We start from the raw sequence: 19,869 nt of genomic DNA, 5'->3' as shown, positions 1-19,869 counted from the left end.
TAAGCTGACCTGGGTTATTAAAATCCCGCAGAAAACGATCACCCATAATGCCTCTCTTTCCAGCTGTCAACAGAGAATGGCAGCAGAGGATTGGCTGGGATGAAAAGGCTGTAAGGGGCTCCGTATTAAAAATGGCACTTTATCCATTAAAGCGGGATTTCTGCTGTCTCTTTGTGTAATTACCTGCACCCGCAAGCTCTGTGCTTGGGCTTACCTTGTTTACACTGCAGGTCTGGCAGTCTAGCTGACTCCCTGCAAGGCTTCGTTACTCTGTCCTCTGCTCTGCCTTTGTCTCTCTTGATGTCTTTCACTTGTCTGTCTCGGCTGTCAGGGCCAGCCTTGAAAGAGGAGGGGTGAACACACCCAGAAGAGCCATGTCAGTGAAAGAAAGCTAACAGATACAAGTTAAAGCAAGCCTTGCAACATTTTTTTTTAACTAGCCATGTAGTATTCATTTATTTACAATTTGGCACTCATATTACCCAAACCCATTAATTTGCTTTGCAATTTTAATCAAATGCTAATGCAATTGCACATCCCCTTTTGCTGGTTGTACCTCCTAGCAAACATCCACACTGACTTAATTGTGATGGGAAAAAAACAGCCCATACAGACTTTCACTCATATTTAATTTTATCTCTGAATAAAAGAGCTATAGGAAAGTATTAATCTGCTTAACATTTCTAAGTACAACCTCCAAAGGGTTTTGCTTTTTTAATCTTACATATGCTCAGCAGAGTTACTGGCAAAAACTGTACATTTTCCTCATTTCATCCTTTCAACATCAAATGGTGAGCAGCAAAAATTGGATCAGACTTCAAAGACTGTGATGTGCTCCAAGTCACGGAGTGGCTCTTCTATTTCACATATTGAATCCGAGCAGGATATCAAAGTGCTACCAAAGAACCTCAGGTCTTTACTAAAAAAAGGGGTCTAACATCTGTAGAAAGAGGAGCGCAAAGACAAATCACCTCGGGGAAGAGCGAGCATTTATTCTCAGCCACGAATTTCCAGCCTTTTGATTCTCTCGTTCCTGTACCACCCTGTCTCCTCCGCTGAGATGGAGCAAGAGACCCCGTTTTGTCTCAAGGACTCAAGAAAAAAAAAACTCCCAAAGAATAATCTGGGTTAAAGCTGCTTTTGCAGAACAGCAGCATTTTACATCCGCCACTGTAGGAAGGCAGTAAAAACAGCTCATTGATATTCTGTGACTCACATTTCCGTTATGCGTGTCCTCCGTATTGCTCTTTAGGCTGCACCTGCAAAAGTAAAAAGCAGTTTGACCCCAAAATAGAAAGCGTACCTGCTTATTTATTGCATTCTTTTTTTGGTTTATTTATAAAGCATTTTGCAGAGAACAAGATAGTGTTAACTCTGTGTATGATCACTCTTTGTACATTATTTAAAAAAACAAACATCTGAACACACAATGCTGCACGCCAGTGGCAGTCATGCTCCGACTCTGGAGGAATAAAATCTCATCCAATTTGGAATTGGTGATGCAACTGGAGGCTCTGCTGTTTGGATGCAAACCCTCGATTCAGCCGCGGCGGAGGAGACTGATATCAAAAGGGAAAAGAACAGCATGTAGGTGAGAATATAGATCTTACAAGAGGAAAATGGGCCAAATCGTGTCAGAATAAATATATATGGAGAGATTCCAAGCCTGATTAAACAGAATTGTTAAGTAAAAGTTTGAAGTTTTTCTCACAGAGGAATACGATTGTAAACATGCAGGGAAAAATCCCAGATGAGGCGCAGCTCAGACGGAGTATGCAACAAGCATAACACTTTCAGATGTGTAAATCTGGTATTTTGGAGCTCGAGTCTGGAGGAGTGTTGACCAAAAAAAAGGGAGTTTCAGCAAAGACATAAATGGGACCTGTGTAAAGAGGTTTTTCACAATTTTTTAAGAAATATTTAAAAAAAATGCGTGAGAATAATCTATAAGGAGTCTTATTGAGGTGCTGCTGCTCAGTGGCTGCTCTCCTGCATACTTTCTTAATGACTGGCCTGCCCATGTGCTGCTTAAACACAGCCCTCCGCTCATACATCTGGAGACCAGCGCACCGCCCAGCCCCGTTTGTGGTCAGACAAGTGTGCTATCTTGGTGGAAAGTTATTTATTGCTTTTATAAAACTGAAAGGAGGCGCAGAGGGAGGAGCCTCTGAAGGGAAACAGCCCAACACTAAAAAGGTAAAAGCGGCCAATGAAGAGGTGCTGGAGATGAATGGCAGGTACAGTATGTGAGATCTCTTAAGTCATCTTAATGACGGTCCTGGTTTCGATTCTTTTTGTCAGGCTATTTTGCAGAAAAAGGAAAAATCACAAAGAGACTGTAAGGAAGCGTGGTATTCAGCCCTGGAAGACAAAAGACGCCTGAGCTCACCCTGTGCGCTCTTCCTTGGTGGTCTCCTCTCCAAACTCTGGGTGACATCTGTGCCTCTGTGGCTCACAGTCAAAACTCACCCGATGTCCTCTATAAGCTGCACAGGATATAAGTATCAGATCATCACATGGGCAGAAATATCAGGAAATGGTGACATTCGTGGATTAATAAGTTTTGATTATTTTTTAAAACATTTCTACAAATTACAAAGACTAGATAAAATAAAGTCTCTAAAAACTATTTTATAGCCCCACTCCAAAGAAAATCATTTATTGTGTGTTTTAAACATGTTCTTGTGGCATTTTTCTCATAATCGAGAACAGAAAATTACACTTAAAATGGCATTTCTGAGTATTTCTTTGTTCAAATCTTTGCGAATCAGAGGAAAAAAATGCCCGTAGCAGAGACCTAAGTGCTACAGTCGGCGGACACCAATGCTCCGCTCCATTCTGATGCATCCAGACAAATAAATCCATGTACGTCTTTGTTTTCCTCCTCCCAGCTGGAATCCGGCTCAAACCTGTACAAGTGAATAGCTCAAATACTGCTCACCATTTTTGTTGCCCCAATCATGCTAGGTTGGGGGTGGAAGGCTGTAAGCTAGCAGGACAGAGTGCTAACAATGGGATGATGGGAAAAGAGGGGAGACTCACTCCGCTACCCACAACCCAGAGGCAAAATTCTACAGAAACTATGTTCTAGAAAACAACACAAATATTTTGGCTAAAAAAGACACTGTAAAAATTAACATACTGGCTCAATTAACAAAAGTTAGTTCTGAGTTCAGTAAAAAATCTCAATATTTTAATTTGATGAAAACCAATGATTTAAATGTGATTTTTTTTTTTAGTGTATGATTAAAAAGCCACTGGGAATGCTTTTATATTAGATGAAAAGATGAAATGAGTGGGACTTTAAACATCAATTCTCCTATATTACCAACATTTGCTTTAAAAACATGTTGATATTGCAGTAAATTTTCATTTTATTGTCATAAAACCATTTTCCTTCAGCTATTATGTTGTTTTGATTGTAATTAGAGGCAATTAAAACAACTGAACGAATGTCCTTTAAATTCCTGTATTGAAAAATCGTTCATGTGGCTCGTGGAAGCAAAATGCATTTAGCATGCATTAAAGCACAGTGGTGCAGCAGCAGCAGGAAGGTAGCGCTTATTGAGACATACTGGGCTCAGATGGATGGTAAACGGAGCTCGCTGAGCCACTCCGTCAATCCGCTTTGTGTTTCTCTGGTAAAATTATATGCACAAAAAAAGAGAAAGCTCAAGTACATTGTTGAGCAACGGTTCTCCTTTGCATGGTCTAATCTGATTGATGGAGAGCATGTCCTCCAGTCCCCGCTGGGATCTGAGACGCCACCAGGCTCATGCATTTGAAAGGCATCTGTTTATTTTCAAAATGCAAATGCGGCCCACCTCAAAGGCTATAAGCTGTGGAGAACACACAATGCGAATGTGCTGGAGCGCTCTGCCGGGGGTGCTGAGGCCCCACTTATGTCAGGTTCACCCCACCCCACCCCTCCTTCCACGTGAACCCCGGCGGCCACACACAAACACACTTAGCTAAAAGAGAAAGACGGCGGCGGCGACAGAGAGGCTTTCCTCACACCGAACCCGTGTTTACCCATTCTGCAGCTTTATTTACAAGGGTTTAATGGAGCACATTTACACAAGGTGTGCAGGCGACTGAGATGCTCCATGTGCCAGATGAGGGCAGCCCCTAAGAGAGCCAAGGGGAACAATGCCAAATCTCCTCCCCCTGCCCTCCTCTCTCCTGCCCCTTTTGGCACCCACTCCAGGTCTCCAGTGAGTGGCTCCAAGGATGAGGGGCGGTGGTGGTGGTGGGGGGCTGGCTGGGAAGGTTAATGTGCCCACTTTGATCTTCGTCAAGGCACACTGAGTAAGAATTAATTTACATTTCAGATGAAAAGGTTGACAGTATAAAAAGGCATCTTGTTTCTGGTATGTGAGAGCTGTGTAATAGGCCAGGAATTTCAGAGAGGAAGTCGTGAGGAAACAGAAGGGATAAGCCCCTCTCTGCCTTTACTGGGAAGGAGATGAAAGGGAAAAAGAAAAGATCTCAGTAGTCACTGTTCTTCTACAACATGGCGACCAAATGCTGCAGAAACTTTCAAAAGCTTTTCTGTCTTCATTAATAATTAATTATTTCTTTTTTTTTTCGTGGGCCACTCATGGAGATCAAAAAGGTGTTTCACAAAGATCTATATCCCTTTAGAAAATAAACCTCTCCAAAAACTGAATGGGATACATTTCCGGGCATGAGGTGTCTGCACCACTTTTACTCTCACCTGGCTGTTTGTGGACTGCGGCTTCTTCCCGCTCCATTTTTATTTGCTTGACATTCTGGCGAGCGACGTAGCCCCTCCAAGCTAAGGAAAGATACAGACAAGAGTGTGTGCGTCTGCATGTGAGAGACTGCTGACCTGTCTCTGTGAAACAAAAAAAACTGCACAGTCTACACAAGATCCCACTTCAAAACAGCACTAAACCAGGTGGCAGAGGATGGATTCTTTTGAACTCTCAGAGGTCTTAGTGTTTGCTCTGAACCCTCAAAGGTCAATCTGTGGTTATCCCTTCCATGAAGATTCACAAGCAAATATTAACAATCATTTTTACTTTTTGAATAAAACTGTACCGGACTGAATAATGACGGCCCCTCGGTTCCTCCTGCGCTTCTCCTTCTGGTACCGTCGGGCTCCGAGCCAGCCTTTAGTGTAGGCTTGCATCACCACCACCCGAGCCATCACGCCCCTCAGCAGCAGGTTCAGCTGCTCCACATGGTAGTACTTCAGAAACACCTGACGGCACATTCACATCTGCTTGCAACACCACACACATGCTTTTCGGCCTGTTTTTAAAGTCAACTTTTTTGTAAAAAAAAAAACAATGTTACCTTGGTTTTTCCCAGGACCCAGTGTTCAAGTTTGGTCCGCTCCAGGATGAGAACAACGTTCTCCTTGCTGGTTTCAGGCATCTGATGAGCCCGAAAGGCAAGATAGTAGTATCTTTGAGAGAAAGACAAACAAGAAATACATTGTTTAGAGTATAAAACTTCTAAATCAAAGTATTATTAGTGAGAAGGTAGAGCTTTTTTCTACATATTTATAGGGGCTATACCATGAAAAAACAACTTTTTGAGCTTTTAAGTGTATTATAATATTCATTCCTCACTATAAACAACCCCAAAGCAGTATTTTGATCCGTTTACGCATTTCTGACCCTCTCATACCCCCGAAAACAAGTGGGTCCTCACGTGCTGATGTCACAATGTGAGACAGCCCCCTCCAGGAAGAGTCTGCTCCGCCCCCAAGCTAACGCAAGCAGCTCGAGCTAGCAGTGGTCAGTTAGCTTCGCGAGTGCCACAAAAATAACCTAATTTTCATAAATAGTTTGTTTTTTAGTATTCCAAAGGTAATTTAAGACTATTTATATGGATATAGTTTACTTTGAAAGACTTATGAAAATCATGGTATCCTTTTAGGAAAATCTTGACAAATATGAGAAAGTTTGTGTTTCATAAGAAATGTAAACGGATACTGAAAGGTGCATGAAAATACTTTTTGATTAATTGAAAGCTGGAATTGAAGATTTGGCTTGACTAAATGCAATATCTTCCTCATTACTGCAAGAAATTAAACGATCTGAGAGGGTTTCCACTTCTGCAGTTGCTGTATATATACAATTCTACTTAAGAGAATGCTAATAACAGATCACATAACTGCTAAATATATATGTCAGTGTCATTTGGAGAATGTGTGCAACTGACACGACAGTTTTCAACAGAGCCTCATTGTTGCAGGTTGGTTTCTTATTTCATAAAAGATGTCCATCCACGTGTGCAAATTGACGTGTCTGAGTCCAACTCCTGATGCTTTTGTCAAAGTTTACAAAATGCCGCCGCAGGACAGCGGGGACTGCGAGTGTTTGCTCAAGGACATCAAGGCTCCACAACTCCTGGCTCATCTCCCATGTTCTTGCGGTGGTCAAAAAACAAGAACAACAAGAAGAAAAAACTTCTTTGAACTCCCCTCCCCGCCTCAGTCTAAAGCCTTTCATACTAATTCCTGTTGATACCTGTTATTTCTTTGATGGTAAATACAAAGCGGTGCAACATCAGACGAGCCTTTGATATGAGAGCACAAATTTAAATCAGATTTACTCAAGGTGCAGCTTAGCCATTTGGGTGTATCCGTGAGTTCTGCTGGGCTCAGGTGGGATGTTGTGTGTGCAAAAGTGAGGTTAAAAGTCACACTTTCTGCTCTGCTGCCGCAGAATCAACAGGAAGTAGAACATTTCCAAAGTATTGGGAGTCAAACCGGGACATCATGTGGTCACTGAAAGCTTTTATTCACTAAACACAAGTTTCCCTTGAGCTGTGAGACGAACCAGCCACCTCAAAGTTGTTTCCAGAAGGCCAGAAGTTAATTAAAGTTGATATCTGATTTAAGTCTCCACATAAGAGGTGGCGGAATATTTCTTAAAGGGCACCCTCATCAAAAATGTACTGTGTGAATGTTTGATTTTCTCCCCCATCCTGTAAAAGATGGAACCCAAAAGAAAGGCAAACACTTAGTAAAATCTGTCCCATATTTTTTTTTAAACTTGAAACTAAAGTCTCCTTAAAGATGAAACATGTTTTAATTGTGTGCTAACGTTATACCAATGGGACAAAGAGAACATGTTTGAGTTTTTCCAGGTCACTGAGAGGAAGAACAAACTCTTTATGAATAGTAAAAGGGAGGCTATTAAAATGCATCTCCCCTTATAATAACAGTTCCTCCCCATTTGAATTTTATTCATATTTTCCACACTAGAGTATCCTCCCAGTTAAAAGAGCTGTAAGATTAGGTCTTGCTCCATCACTAATGACTGCCAATTAGTCAGCCTCTTGCTCTGCTCGACTCAAACTTCTTTCTAATTAAAGAACCCGTGTTTTTGTGTGATGCAGCGCTGGGTCGACTTGTTCGCTGCTCTCTCAGGGGTTGTGTCAGCACTCCGCAAAAGTGTGTGCGTTACAGTGAGGACGGTGCCGCCTTGACGTCACAGCTACCTGGGAACAAACTCCTCAAACAGAATGCGGTGGGAGTAGCCTTGCCGGCGGATGTTGGCCATCTCCAGGATGCCAGTGTAGCGCAGCTGCACCATCACCCTCTCCCTGCAGAGGCGCAGAGCCTGTCTGTCATCGTTGGGTTTGATGCAGCGGACAAAGTGTGGCTGGCCAACAACCATCTTAGACAGCAAGTCCATTAGGGAGTACTACAAAAAAAAACATGCAACAATAATCAGTGCAGGTACAGATGTTGTAAACAGAACTTTACTTGAAAACATTAGTTTGAGTTTTACACATACAAACAGAAATAAAATCTTGTAATTTTGTCACTTTGCAACAGAATTGTAAAACTCAGTTTGTAGAAACAGTTTTAAGATTAAAACAACAGTACAAACATGATTCACAAAACGTTTTCATACAAGATTTTACTTGTAGGACCTTTACATGTATAAGTTTTAAAAGAATTACTGATTCTCAGGATTCCGAACAGAGAAAAAAAAATCATTTTTCTTTTAGCTGGAGATCAAATTCCGATTTGTCTGACTTGGGATTTATATTTCCCAAAGTCAAAGCTTCTTGTGCATGGATCAGTTGCATGACGGGTCTCAGGAAATTGACATATTCCTAATATATGTGTTTGCAATTGAATAAACTTTTAAAACTGCAAAAATGAGCATGAAAAGGGGAGTGAAAGAATGCTGGGATAGGCTTGTGTTGTCAAATAATCTGATTGGTGGATTTTTTTTAAATATTTTTATATAAGTGGAGGAGAAACACTTTTCTTCACATTCATGTGCTCCGAAGCACAAAGTAATGACTTTTTGTCTTAGCATGGCTTTTAAAAGTTAATAAATCAATGTTATGTATTTTCTGAGCGCTAGCAGATATCGTGGATGACTGGCGAGCAGCGACTATTGAGTGGGAGTGACATCAGAACTAGAAGACACTACTGTATTTTCCAGAACTCTCCGTTTGAAGGATTAAATATAGGGGTAGGGAAAATCCATAAGGGTAGGGGAAGAATTCGGATTCGGCCATAGTTTTGATCGTCTTTTGGAGATACAAATACATCAGTCAAAGCAGAAGTTCTCCGAGACTCCGTTATGTACAGAAGAAACAAACTAAAAAGAGTTTTTTAATATATGGTCTGGACCCAGATTCTGAAGATACAAAACTGCCACTGTTGTCTATTTTGTTGAGAAAGAACCACTCCAAACAAAAAAACATGCCCTATCCATCAACCCATAATATCCTAGCAAAATTCCTGTCCTGCCGAACAAGTGTCTGATTTACACCTTATGATGATAACACAAGCTTAAAACAACTTCGTAGCAACAACCAAAGCTATTGCTTGACATTAGAAGAGGATCATGTCGAGTACTAGAGCAGAAAAAGCTACTCAGATTAGCAACAAAATATCTTACATGAACCAAAGCTCAGTATCCTGTGATCGGCAGAGAATATTTTATTTTCATTGGAGATTTTCTGCTCATCCTACAAATGTATGTTCCTTATATAATTCCCACCACCTAAAAGGGAATTTAATCATCATTTCAGCCTTTCTTTGTGCTAAGTTATGCTCTTGATCAGAGTTAGGTTTCACATCAGACTATTGCAGAGATTAATGAAAGCTCAGGTCTGGAGGACTCTAGCAATTATTGTTGTCTCATACTCAAAGTTATGAGAGCCACTTTTTCTGGATGCTTGTTAAAACTAACATCAATACTTCTTTGTTGTTGGATCTCAGGAACAAAAAAGAAAAAAAAAAAAAATGGGAAAAGAAATTAAAAGAAATGAACCAAGCAACCAATTGTTAAATTCTAGAGACGGATGTTTCGAAATTTAAATAATAGTTAAATAAAAATCACATTGGTTAGTCACGTCTTATATAACAACACCAGCCTCAAATAAGATCTAAATAATTTGGTGAATGGAATTATTTTCATGATAAACATGCTGTCTCTTGTTTTCTTTGGTGGAGTGCCGCTGAAGATTTTAGTTGCTTTCAAACCATCTCTGCTCTTCCTTTGATCATGCCATCAAGTAATATTGATACAGTTGAGGTTCATCAAATGTTGATGAACTACAATAAAAATGGTTGCAGGTTGGAATTTCTCAAGATGATCATTAACCTGTGCCAGTTCTGAAAAAGAGCCGTCAAAACTCCCAATCTGCCAATGCTCCGATTTGACCGAGAAGGTATGAAAAATTCATCCAGGAGTGTTAAAGAGTTTCAATAGCAAAATTAATCCAGTAATTGGTTTGCAGGAGAATCTCAGGTGTAGTTTGCTTCTGAGGTTTTATGTTTGTTTCTGTGAGATGTTTGTTTGCAGCAAGAAATGAGAACACCTACACGAAAATAGGACGCCACGGTCTGTCTCCTCATGTTGGTGGTTTCGTCGGGGTGGCGCATCATCTCCATAGTGTCCACCTGAACACAAGCACAGTTACCACTAGAGCAGATCCCAATCAGACGCCGCTTCCTGGTGAACACGGTGTCGTCAGTGAGCTCTGCAGGGATAAAGGGTAATATCACAGCAGCTTTTCTTGCTTTGAATGGGCCAGTTGGGAATACACAGCTGTACTAACTGTGGTACTGATACGACACAGCCTCATAAACAGTTAAAGCTAACAATCTAGAGAATAATTCAACACTGCTGTGGGGCACGGGAAAACTGCAGAACGTTCTGAGTAATGAGACTAGCCGTCATCCAGCAGACAGTCGTCCCAACGACGGCGGATTAACGAGGACACAATATAAGCTTTCTAATGGCTTTCGCACCTCATGGCTTCATCAAAATTAATGATGCAATAGATATTTTATGGTAAGTCGATGTCGCAAAGTGCATATCTTAATACTTTATTTCAGTCCTGCACAGAGGAAGAAAGGTACGATCTCTGAGAAGGAAGAGAGATGATTGAGCTCCTCCAACGCCACCATCCTGTTATCTGGAGCTCATTTCAACTCTTCCAACAAGAGTCCGTTACTTTCATCTGGAACTTTTTTTGTATTAGTTTTCTGCAACCCAGATTGAGAACATGCATTTTACATCAATCACACCGCAATTATTGACCCAAGAAGTCACAATTAAGAACAGTTGATTTGGTTCTTGTTGGAGATTTAACAAAAATTGATAGTTTTACACAGATTTTGATGTTAGTCTGTGTTTGGGTCTCATTAAGGATTTCTATCATCTAAAAGAATCATAGTGGAGTATTTATTTAGACTGATGACACAGAAAAGGAAATAATTTACGAGATGAAATCAGACACAATTCAGGTTTAGATTAACACATTTTTGAAGATTATAACATCTTTATCTTATTTCAGTGAATTGGGGTTCACAATAAATATAAATCTAGCTCTACACTCTGTGGATAGAGTTGATTCAGTGGGTGTTACCTTTATATTAGAGCTCTTACCTTTAAAAGGTATTTGGGAGACTTCGAGAGTGAAAAACAAGGATATGAAAAGAAAAAAGCAGATGAACAGAGAGAAAGTAAAGAAGCAAAAAATACATTTGAAAGCTCTTATTCAAGCCGCCATAGCGCGTTTTGGGCTTCTGTCTTCACAAGTTGCTATGCAGGTTTTTAAGTGAGTTTTCAGGCTGCACAGCCATTGAACGTGGATTAACAATTAAACCATGTGAACTTTGACCAATCAGGGACTTGAATTTGGTAATCTCTTCCAAACATGGAAGTGTCAACTGCTAAAAAAGCGATGACATAGGAAACAATAATAATTGCTGAAGTGCTGCAAATCTCGTGAACCTTGCAGGCTTTTTTTCACAGCTCTATTCCAATATGAAATATTTGACGTCATATAATCATAATTTTAAATATTACATTTATCCTTTGTGAACATGGTTACAACAGTTGGCACTTCCATGTTTTGAAAAGGACGGTACCTACACATCACTGGTCCCTGATAGGTCAAAGTTCAGTCAAAAGTTCAATAGGCTGAACTTCCAGTAGGTGATCAAACACACGATTTTCTAGAAGAGCCTGAGAACGGACATAAAAACTTGCATAGGGAGACCCAAACGTGAGAGTTCTGAATGCAGAAGCCTGAAACACTGGTTTACATGCATTTTCCAGAGATTTTTCATTTTAAATTCAGTGTGTACCTTTACATGCATTTCATTTTACTATTGACTGTAAAAGAGAACTGAACTGAGCGACTGTGACGTCACCCATAGAACATAATCTTACTTGCGGTTCCAACAACGTGAAGTCATTTCAGTCACAATTTTTTTTACAGAATAAAGCCGTCGCCATGTTGGACTCTGATGTCCTTAGTAAGCAGTGATTGGTCTGAGTCGGTATGAGTCTACATTTCTATAGCAACCACACTCTCCAGTCAGGAGCATGTTAGAAGGCCACACCCCTTCCACTGAAAGTGGGCTCAGGAGAAACTGTCAAGGTCAGTTCACAACTTGAATAACAATAAAACAAAGAACAAAGGAGGTAAAAACAGAAAAAAAGGAAAATAAAAGAAGTATAAAAGGAAGATCTTAACTAAGGCCCCATCTTCCATTCATTTGTTTAATAATTTGTCATATTTGGGTCCACAGTCATATGTATAGATTTTTCTATGAAGTTATTCATTTGGTTCTTTGTCTAAAAAGCTCAACAAGACAGTTTTGCCACTCAATAAACTTGCTTTAGTTTATTTTTCACTATTTTATTGTTGATTTTTTTCTGTTTATTTTGATCATTTTTCTTCCAATTACTGATACTAGCCTATATGCAGTATATATTTGTTCATGCTTGAAGATATCCTAGGGTATCACATCAATAGCAGTAAATTTGTAGAGATTTCCATTGTAAGTATTTTTCTGTAATAATCGGACAGTCCAAAAATATGTGTTTGTCTCATTTCTTCCAACATAGCAATTCTTTTTTAAATTTAGAGCCATTAAATTGGTTTTGATTATTTAGTTTTCACTGACTCAATTCCTTAATTTAAGTTGGATTCAGCACTTATGTAGACACAAAAATTGCAAAATAAATCAAGCAAATAAATCAATAAGTTAACTAAAAAAAAATCAAAATTTGTCAAAATGTGTCCACATTTTCAGTCCAGCCAAATGATCATAGCTTTATTTTAACAATACATAAATAAACATAATTTTTTCTGATATAATCTCATATTGAGCTCCTGAAAGGGTAATTTAGGATTTCTCAGGTTATTTGGACCACAAGATTATGTTTTTCCAAAGTCTGGAACATGAAATAAAATATGACAAAACAGTTTTTCTCGGTTAGAAACAAAATTCCATAAATGTGAGGAACGACTTCCATGAAGTGAAATGCCAGATGGCAGAGCTGCATCACCACAAGCAAAAAAGCCACAAAACTGGGTAGTCAATTAAAGTGGCTATGCTTCACAGCACAGGGCTTCTACTGGGCTTCTTATGGCGTAATGGCTGTGAGCAACAAATAAAAAGTCCTGCGGTTCCATGTGATGATTTGTGCTACAGGAGCCTCACCTTGGAGCGTCCTGAGCCGAGCTGCGGCGGTAGAGATCTGGACGCAGCAGTGACCCGAGCCCTGGACGTTGCCAGATTTCCTATTGAATACAAAAGCGTTATAACCACAAACACCAGGATTTACTTATGCGTGAGCTCCTGTACCTGCTACACGGAAAGGAAGCGATTATTCTCGCTGAGCTTTCAAGAGGTGTTTTTTTTTTTTCAAGCATACAACTGCTTCGTTAGTGTTCGCACAGGAGCCGCAGCATAAAAGACAGTTCAGAAGAAGTCTTAATCTGAGCTGAATCCCAAGGAATAAGGAGTGCAGCTGCATGCACAGCAGTCCAACAGCCCCACACACAGCGGAAAGGATATGAGCAAAGCATATGAAAGACAGTCTGAGCATTTCAAAGTTTCTGCACAAGATGTCCAAATGTTTTCTCTGGCTATATCTTCAGAGGCTAAACTGTGATTAATAGCAGTGAAAGAAGCCTTTGAAGCAGGATTGGTGACATCAAAGTCCTAATCCATGGGTGGCAGGATTTTTATAATGAGTGGGAAGTATCTTAACACATTTCAAAGGGTTTACTCCATGAATAAACAATAGCTGCACAGATGTGCCACACACACCTTTAGAAAAATACGTCTGCAGACACAGAAGGCAGCATTACCCAGGCAGCCGCGTACGGCAAGGGGGGGAAACCTTTGTAAGTTTTTTAAGATAAAGCAGAAGTGACAGGCCAACAATTGTTCTAGATTTTCTACCACAGAGACCGAATTCAGAAATGCAAATATGAAGAGGGATTCAACAAAACGAGCCTCATGTCTGCAGCAGAAAACATCATTTTTATGTAGAAAAAAAAGTATAAACTGAATCGACGTCTGCCTGCTATTCCTGAAACCTGTGAAAGGAAAATCAGGAGTTCAACTGAGTTCACGGAGAACACATGGAAGTTTAGACAAAGGTTGCCATATCAGGTCAAGAGAGTTCCACACAAGTCAGTGTGGTGTCTGTTAGAACACAGGAAACACATATTAGAATATAAAATCAAAATTTTCTTAAAACATAAAATAACTTAATTTAATATTATTTAGCAGTAAACCAGTTGGCAAATTCAGTTTTAACTCCGTAAAGAAGTATGATGGTAATTTGCAACATAGTTAATCCAGGACTCAAAAGACTGAAGATTCCATCCATTTTCTAAACCTTCTTTGTCCTTTTTGAGGTCACAGAGCTGCTGGCCACTTGTGGAAGAAGGAAGCCAATCTGTCGCAGGGCCACAATCACACACCTTTACAAACTCACATTCACACAAAATACAGTCACCAATTAACCTATGAAGCATGTTTTTGGATGGTGGGAAGCCAGAGGCCCAGTAAAAAGCCCACAAGAAGAACATGCAATTGCCACAAAGAAAGGTCCCCCATTGATGGTTCTGTTCAGGTCCCCCAGTCGGGACTTGAACAAGAAACCTTCTTGCTGTGAGGGAAGAGTGTGCCACCGTGCAGCCTGACACTGAAGAATAATTTTCAATATAATTGAAAAGAAAGTCAATTATGAAGGGGTTAAAGTCCCATTCTGATCATCTTTTGATCTAGTGTAAAAGCATTAACAAATATAATATTGATGCCCAATTCTTCCCCTTACCCCTCCATTTGTAGGGGCATTTTTAGTGGAAGGGGTGTCAAAAATATTTTCTAAAGTCCTCCTCTTACAATTTTTTTTTATTTAAAAAATGCCCCCAGTAGTTTTAATTAGGATTAGGAAGTTTTTAACCAAATTCCCACTACTTAAGCGTCTTAAAAATAAATTTTTCATGTTGATCTGAAGCCTCCGTTTCCAAAATCTCCTCTGAGGGGGTTTGGCTTTTGGTAGTTGAGCTGATTCTTTCTCCTTCCAGTTCAGCAAAGACTCTTCTAGCTAATTATCTGATGTTTATTGCTGTGACCAATACATTCAATTGGTTTTTCAAAGCAGAGTTCTTGATAAAATAATGAAAGCTAACATCAAAATGCTCTTTCATTGATTTACAATCCTTTACAACTGCAGTCAAATGAGCCGCCGTTCACATCAAGAAGCTCCATGGAGTCTGGTGGAGATTTTCCAGTGTTCTCAGTCCTGCTACCGTAAGTATTGGATGAAACTAACACAAAAAAAATCCAGTGACTCATTTGACCACAGAAATGTGAATGGCGGCTCATTTAACCGCAGCCAACGTCATCTTCTCTTCTCCGGCACCTGGGCTTGCAAGGGTGTACCACGTCGCGCTGTGGCGTGGAGGAGAAGCGCCTTTCTTCACCTAGGTGTGCTCTAAACCTCAAAACTTTACATTAAAATGTAAGTAATGGCTTTTTATTGTAGCATGACCTTTTAAAAGTTATAAAACAGCTTTGTTATGTAGGTATTCAAGCACTGGAAGCTTTGCGCTAACGTTAGCTGACCAGCGGATAGAGGTAAGGAAAAGGGAAGAATACAGATTGGGCCCAAGTTTCTGCAGAGCGGTAGTCGTTAACTAGAAATTCACCCTGAATTAGTTGGTCTACCCCCATTTCCCATCATCCATCTGTATACAGGCAGCTTAGTGCCCCTTACAACGAGTGCATCAAAATTAGCATATCCGGCTGTAAAGTTTTGAACCACATTTTAGCTCGGACGAGGTAAACAAAAACACAAGTGGATCTATTTGTCTGCAGGTGGATGCATCGGAATGGAGCAGAACAGGAATCTTGTGGCTTGCCATCGTATAATAAGTCCTACATCATATCTAAAAGCTTTTTCCGCTTGCATTTTTTTTGTCTGCTCCAGATTCGCAACAATTTGAAAAAAGAAAAAATGAAGCTTTAATCTTAGTTTATTTTTTATATATTATCCATCATATGAAAAAAGCGGGGTCTTCAAAATATGTTTTTAAAAAGCGACCTGAGGTGCTGAATTACAACCCAAAATCATAAGAAAGGGAAGTGTAACATAAAGGAGTGAGACGTGAGCAGTTCATTGCTCATTTAAACACACATCCGTGTGAAGGCCTTGTGTTTAAGTACCAGGAGCAGATTTTACAACCTCAAACTGCCCTTCGGCGCAATCTCTACTCACACACACACACACACACACACAGAAAGTATGGTCTTTAAAAACAGGGGCTGTTAAACTGTGTCGGGTATATTTTGACACACAGGCAGGGAGGGCCCTGCTCCAATTAGCCCAGAGTAAAGCTGGATGGATTAATTGGAGTGGGTCTTGTGCAAATGAAGTGCGCTCTCTCCTCTTCCCATTAGTGCTGCTGGGCCAGATCATCTGAGCACATTTGTCATGATGAATTAGCGGCAGCGAGTGGAACGAGCTCGTGGAGTGTCACTGTGCTTTCACGCCCCTCACTTCTGCCGTACCACCGAGAGGAGATGAAGGGGCTGCGCCGCGATGAGAGAAACTATGACAGTTGTACCTAAGCCTCGCAAATGGACACACGCTGCTGTCTTCGTGTATTCCTCGGTGGGTTGTGGTAATTCATTCTTCTGCCGGGATTCTTATCCCCTTCTGACTGCATGATTAGAGCATGGGTTAATAGTCTGCATCCTCAAAGATTCTGCCTCCCGAGACATGAAACCATGGGAACACCTGTGATGTCCAACCTAAAAGAAGTTCCTCTAATTTAGACAGAGTGGTGAACTTGTATAATGACTTGGATCATAATTATTCAAACCCTGAAACCGACTTGAAAAAGAAATATTTGTTCTTTGACAGAGGATTCTTTAAATAATAAAGCTGCACATGTGATTTTCCTAGCATTTTCCCTGGTTTTAAGTCACAAAAAAATAAACTAAAAAGTAAATAGTTAGTGGTTTAGGCAGCTAAAAGGGAGAGCAGATGAGGGGAATACACCCCATAAGGTCATTCCTTTTTGAGAAACAGGTGGAGGGGGTGTCCCACTGTTGTTTTTGCTTCATGCATGGTGCTCTCGGCATGGTTAGAACGAAATGTGGGGGGAGAGGGGGAGGAAAAAAAAAAGCTTTCCTTGGCATCTGTGCATTCACTTTGAAAATTAAGCCCAGCAAGAATCCTGCAAGAAAAAAAAAAGTTCAAGCTGGCAGTTGTATTGGAGCTCTATTGACAAGAATAGTCGATGTGCCTGGGATTAAAAAGCAATCCTGCGTTCAATATGACACCTCCCCGCACGCTTTTATGAGCGCTAGTGTGCGCCTTGTACTTCAGAAGCTGCGGATCGAGCTGTCGGGGGACAATCAAACTTGTAAGAAGGAGCAGCCGTTCCTGAGCTGAGTGAGCAGAGGCTTGCTGGATATCTGTGCCTCTCTCCGGCTCGCTCTTTTCAAAACATGTGATCTAGAAGGCAAACTCAGCAGCCAAGCAAATTAGATTAAAGCACCCATAACCCCCCGCAACCCTTCCGCCCTCCATAACCACCACCGTTTATGCCTGGAGATGACTCTGGGGGCTGTTGATTTAAATGCCATCCACTACTGTCAAAGTAGATCAATCATAAAAAGCATGGTGTAATTGGCTTTTAGTGACACAACAGTGTTGCATTTATCAAAAGATGTTGCACCATGTGACTTGGGAGAGCTGGCTTCCTGCTCCTGCAGTGTGGGGACTTGATAAATCCGACTGCTGACTCAAAACATTCACAAATGCCACAATTTGGGGAGAAATTGCACCTAAGTAGCTGTTTCTCTGAGTGTCCCTGCTGAGTGGATGTATAGTGGAAGATCTGCCCACTGGGATGAAAAAGCTGTCTGTTACAGGAGAACAAAGAGCGAGATGTGTCACGGAGCTGAGAGCAGCCTGTCAACAAGATGGGAGATGGAAGAAGAACGGGAGAACAGCCACTGCTGTATACTCAGATATAAACTGTTTGACACAGACAGGCCTGAACTTATAGCCTAAAAAAATAGTCATAAACCTAATTTAAATTTATGACTTAGTTATTTATCGATATCTTGTAACTTATAAAAATATTGATGTATTCCCATGAAGATTCAGACAAATACAAGGATATTTAGAGATCTTAAGAGGCTTTGTACTACTAGAATGAATTTATTTATTGATAATTAAAGCCACTGACTGTATATAATGATGGTCAGACCAATTAGTCACATCACTAGTTTCTAATCCCAATAGAATTTTTTTTATTATTGGATGCAATCAGGACCGATTAATTAAACTCCAGATTTTTTTAAAAGTAGATGAACAGGCAGAACAAACAATACTTGTTAGAAAGTACACTATTGTGCAGTTTTATAAATTCCCTTAAAGATGAACTTTTATTTTTTGGCTTTACTAAGTTGAAAGCCTGGGAATAAAAGTGCATTTTTAAAAACACATATTTAATGTTTTCATTTTCATCAATTTCATTGCTGCTTTTATTGCACCCCTTTTACAAGACTTTTGTCTTATACTGCTGTTGTTTTAGATCAGATTGTCTCTTAATTTATAGCCAGCGACTGAAAATACAGATTCTCCAAAGGTGTCACCATGCAGCCCATTTAAAGTTGATTTTAAACCATTTCATTCATTATCTCAGTTGTATATGCAACCCTGACCTGAAATGACACAAATAGTCTGATCATTTATGCTCGAGTTTGTTGCTGTTACAAAAATGCCCCCAAATTTCTTCAAAAGTTTGAATTACAAACATATAAAATTGGGAAGGTGCATAGAAATTCCCATCCAAATTGCCATCAATTTAGGATTCACCCAAAAAAGTGTTTGGAACTAACCTCCAAAATTAATTATTTCCTCTTAAAGTTGGACAATTTATAATTGGAGAGAATGGCAGTTACTCTGTTTACAACAAGCAAGCTAATTGTCAAACAAATTGCTTATTAAATAAATTGCACTTTTCTCCATTTAGTTTGATTGTGGCAGAGAAATGTTCTCCTTATTGGTAACAGGTCATAGTCAGCTGTCCCCTGTCTTTTTTTTTTTTTTTTTTTTTTTTTTACCTGTGCACCATAGAACAAACATCATAAACCTTTGAACTCTGATAGATTTCTGCAATAGCTTAAAATTCATCAAAACCTATTAAATTATGCAAAACGGCACAAGTTTCATGTACAAGGAGAATATTCAAGCCAAAATAATTTAAAAAAGGCATTCACAAGCAAAAAATATTAACTTTAGGGAGAGGCAAAATACACTTTTCCCAGAAGTGGAAGTTAAATAAAAGCCTCGGATGCAAAACTCTTTCAAATCACCATCAACACAGAAGTAAATCTACATTTTCTGTGAAAAAAATCAAGCTTTACAAATAAAGTAATAAAAAAGGAGTTGGATACTCTTGCTATCCAAATTGCTCTGATTTTGTGTGATGCAAGCAGGACTATCCTGTCATGAAAGAAAAACAAACAGACAGACACGCATAACTACAGGTTACTCGGGCCCTGCTAGTCCCTACTGAGCTCAGCTAGTTCAAATAGTTTGATCCTCCTCTGATCTGGGAAAAGCCCTGGTTCTAAGGAATTTTTCCATGCAAATACAGCCCATTTCCTCTGACAACAGCACATGTCCGAGCCTCAAGCACCTCCATTCTGCCGGGCTCGAGTGACCTTGCATGTAGGAGCTTTTGTTTTTTTTGTTTTCTGCAGCCTTTTTATTTCCCCCTCATGTAAAAATAAATGTAGGATATCAAAATAATACTGAATATGAAGGAAAACCTCCATGTGAGTGTAAACTGGCTTTCCCAGATGAATTTGTTATGCTCAAAAGGCTGCAGGTCTGCAAGGGCGCCCCCTACTGGTCACTCAGAGGATCCCCATGCTGTAAAAACCACCCTGATGTTTAACAGATTTCTATCAGATTCCCCCACTTAATGCTAATTTCACAGATAACAGAAGATCCAAAATGTGAAGAGGAAAATGCAAATTGAACCCCCCTCTCCCCTCCATGCTTCTTGCAAATTTTA

General features: G+C 40.0%; 1 protein-coding gene across 6 annotated transcripts in view; it reads right to left on the bottom strand.

Annotated features, from left to right (window-relative positions):
* The window catches only part of myo3b (myosin IIIB), a 70,146-nt gene that overhangs the window by 20,945 nt on the left and 29,332 nt on the right, over nucleotides 1–19,869 (bottom strand). For 2 of the 6 annotated variants that reach the window (XM_024286649.2, XM_024286645.2), the window contains exons 23-33: nucleotides 12,971–13,050; nucleotides 10,902–10,922; nucleotides 9,833–9,910; nucleotides 7,480–7,685; nucleotides 5,323–5,434; nucleotides 5,065–5,227; nucleotides 4,718–4,798; nucleotides 2,390–2,486; nucleotides 1,217–1,259; nucleotides 972–1,055; nucleotides 215–338 (exon numbers count right to left, since the gene is read on the bottom strand). In XM_024286649.2, coding sequence (XP_024142417.1) covers nucleotides 215–338; nucleotides 972–1,055; nucleotides 1,217–1,259; nucleotides 2,390–2,486; nucleotides 4,718–4,798; nucleotides 5,065–5,227; nucleotides 5,323–5,434; nucleotides 7,480–7,685; nucleotides 9,833–9,910; nucleotides 10,902–10,922; nucleotides 12,971–13,050 — 1,089 coding nt within the window. The other 4 variants (XM_024286647.2, XM_024286650.2, XM_024286652.2 and 1 more) reach the window with 4 other exon arrangements.

This window comes from Oryzias melastigma, linkage group LG21 (assembly GCF_002922805.2).
Source record: "Oryzias melastigma strain HK-1 linkage group LG21, ASM292280v2, whole genome shotgun sequence".
Taxonomy (NCBI): Eukaryota; Metazoa; Chordata; class Actinopteri; order Beloniformes; family Adrianichthyidae; genus Oryzias; species Oryzias melastigma.
Note: the sequence above shows the minus strand (reverse complement) of the source record. Positions and strands in the feature narration are given on the sequence as shown.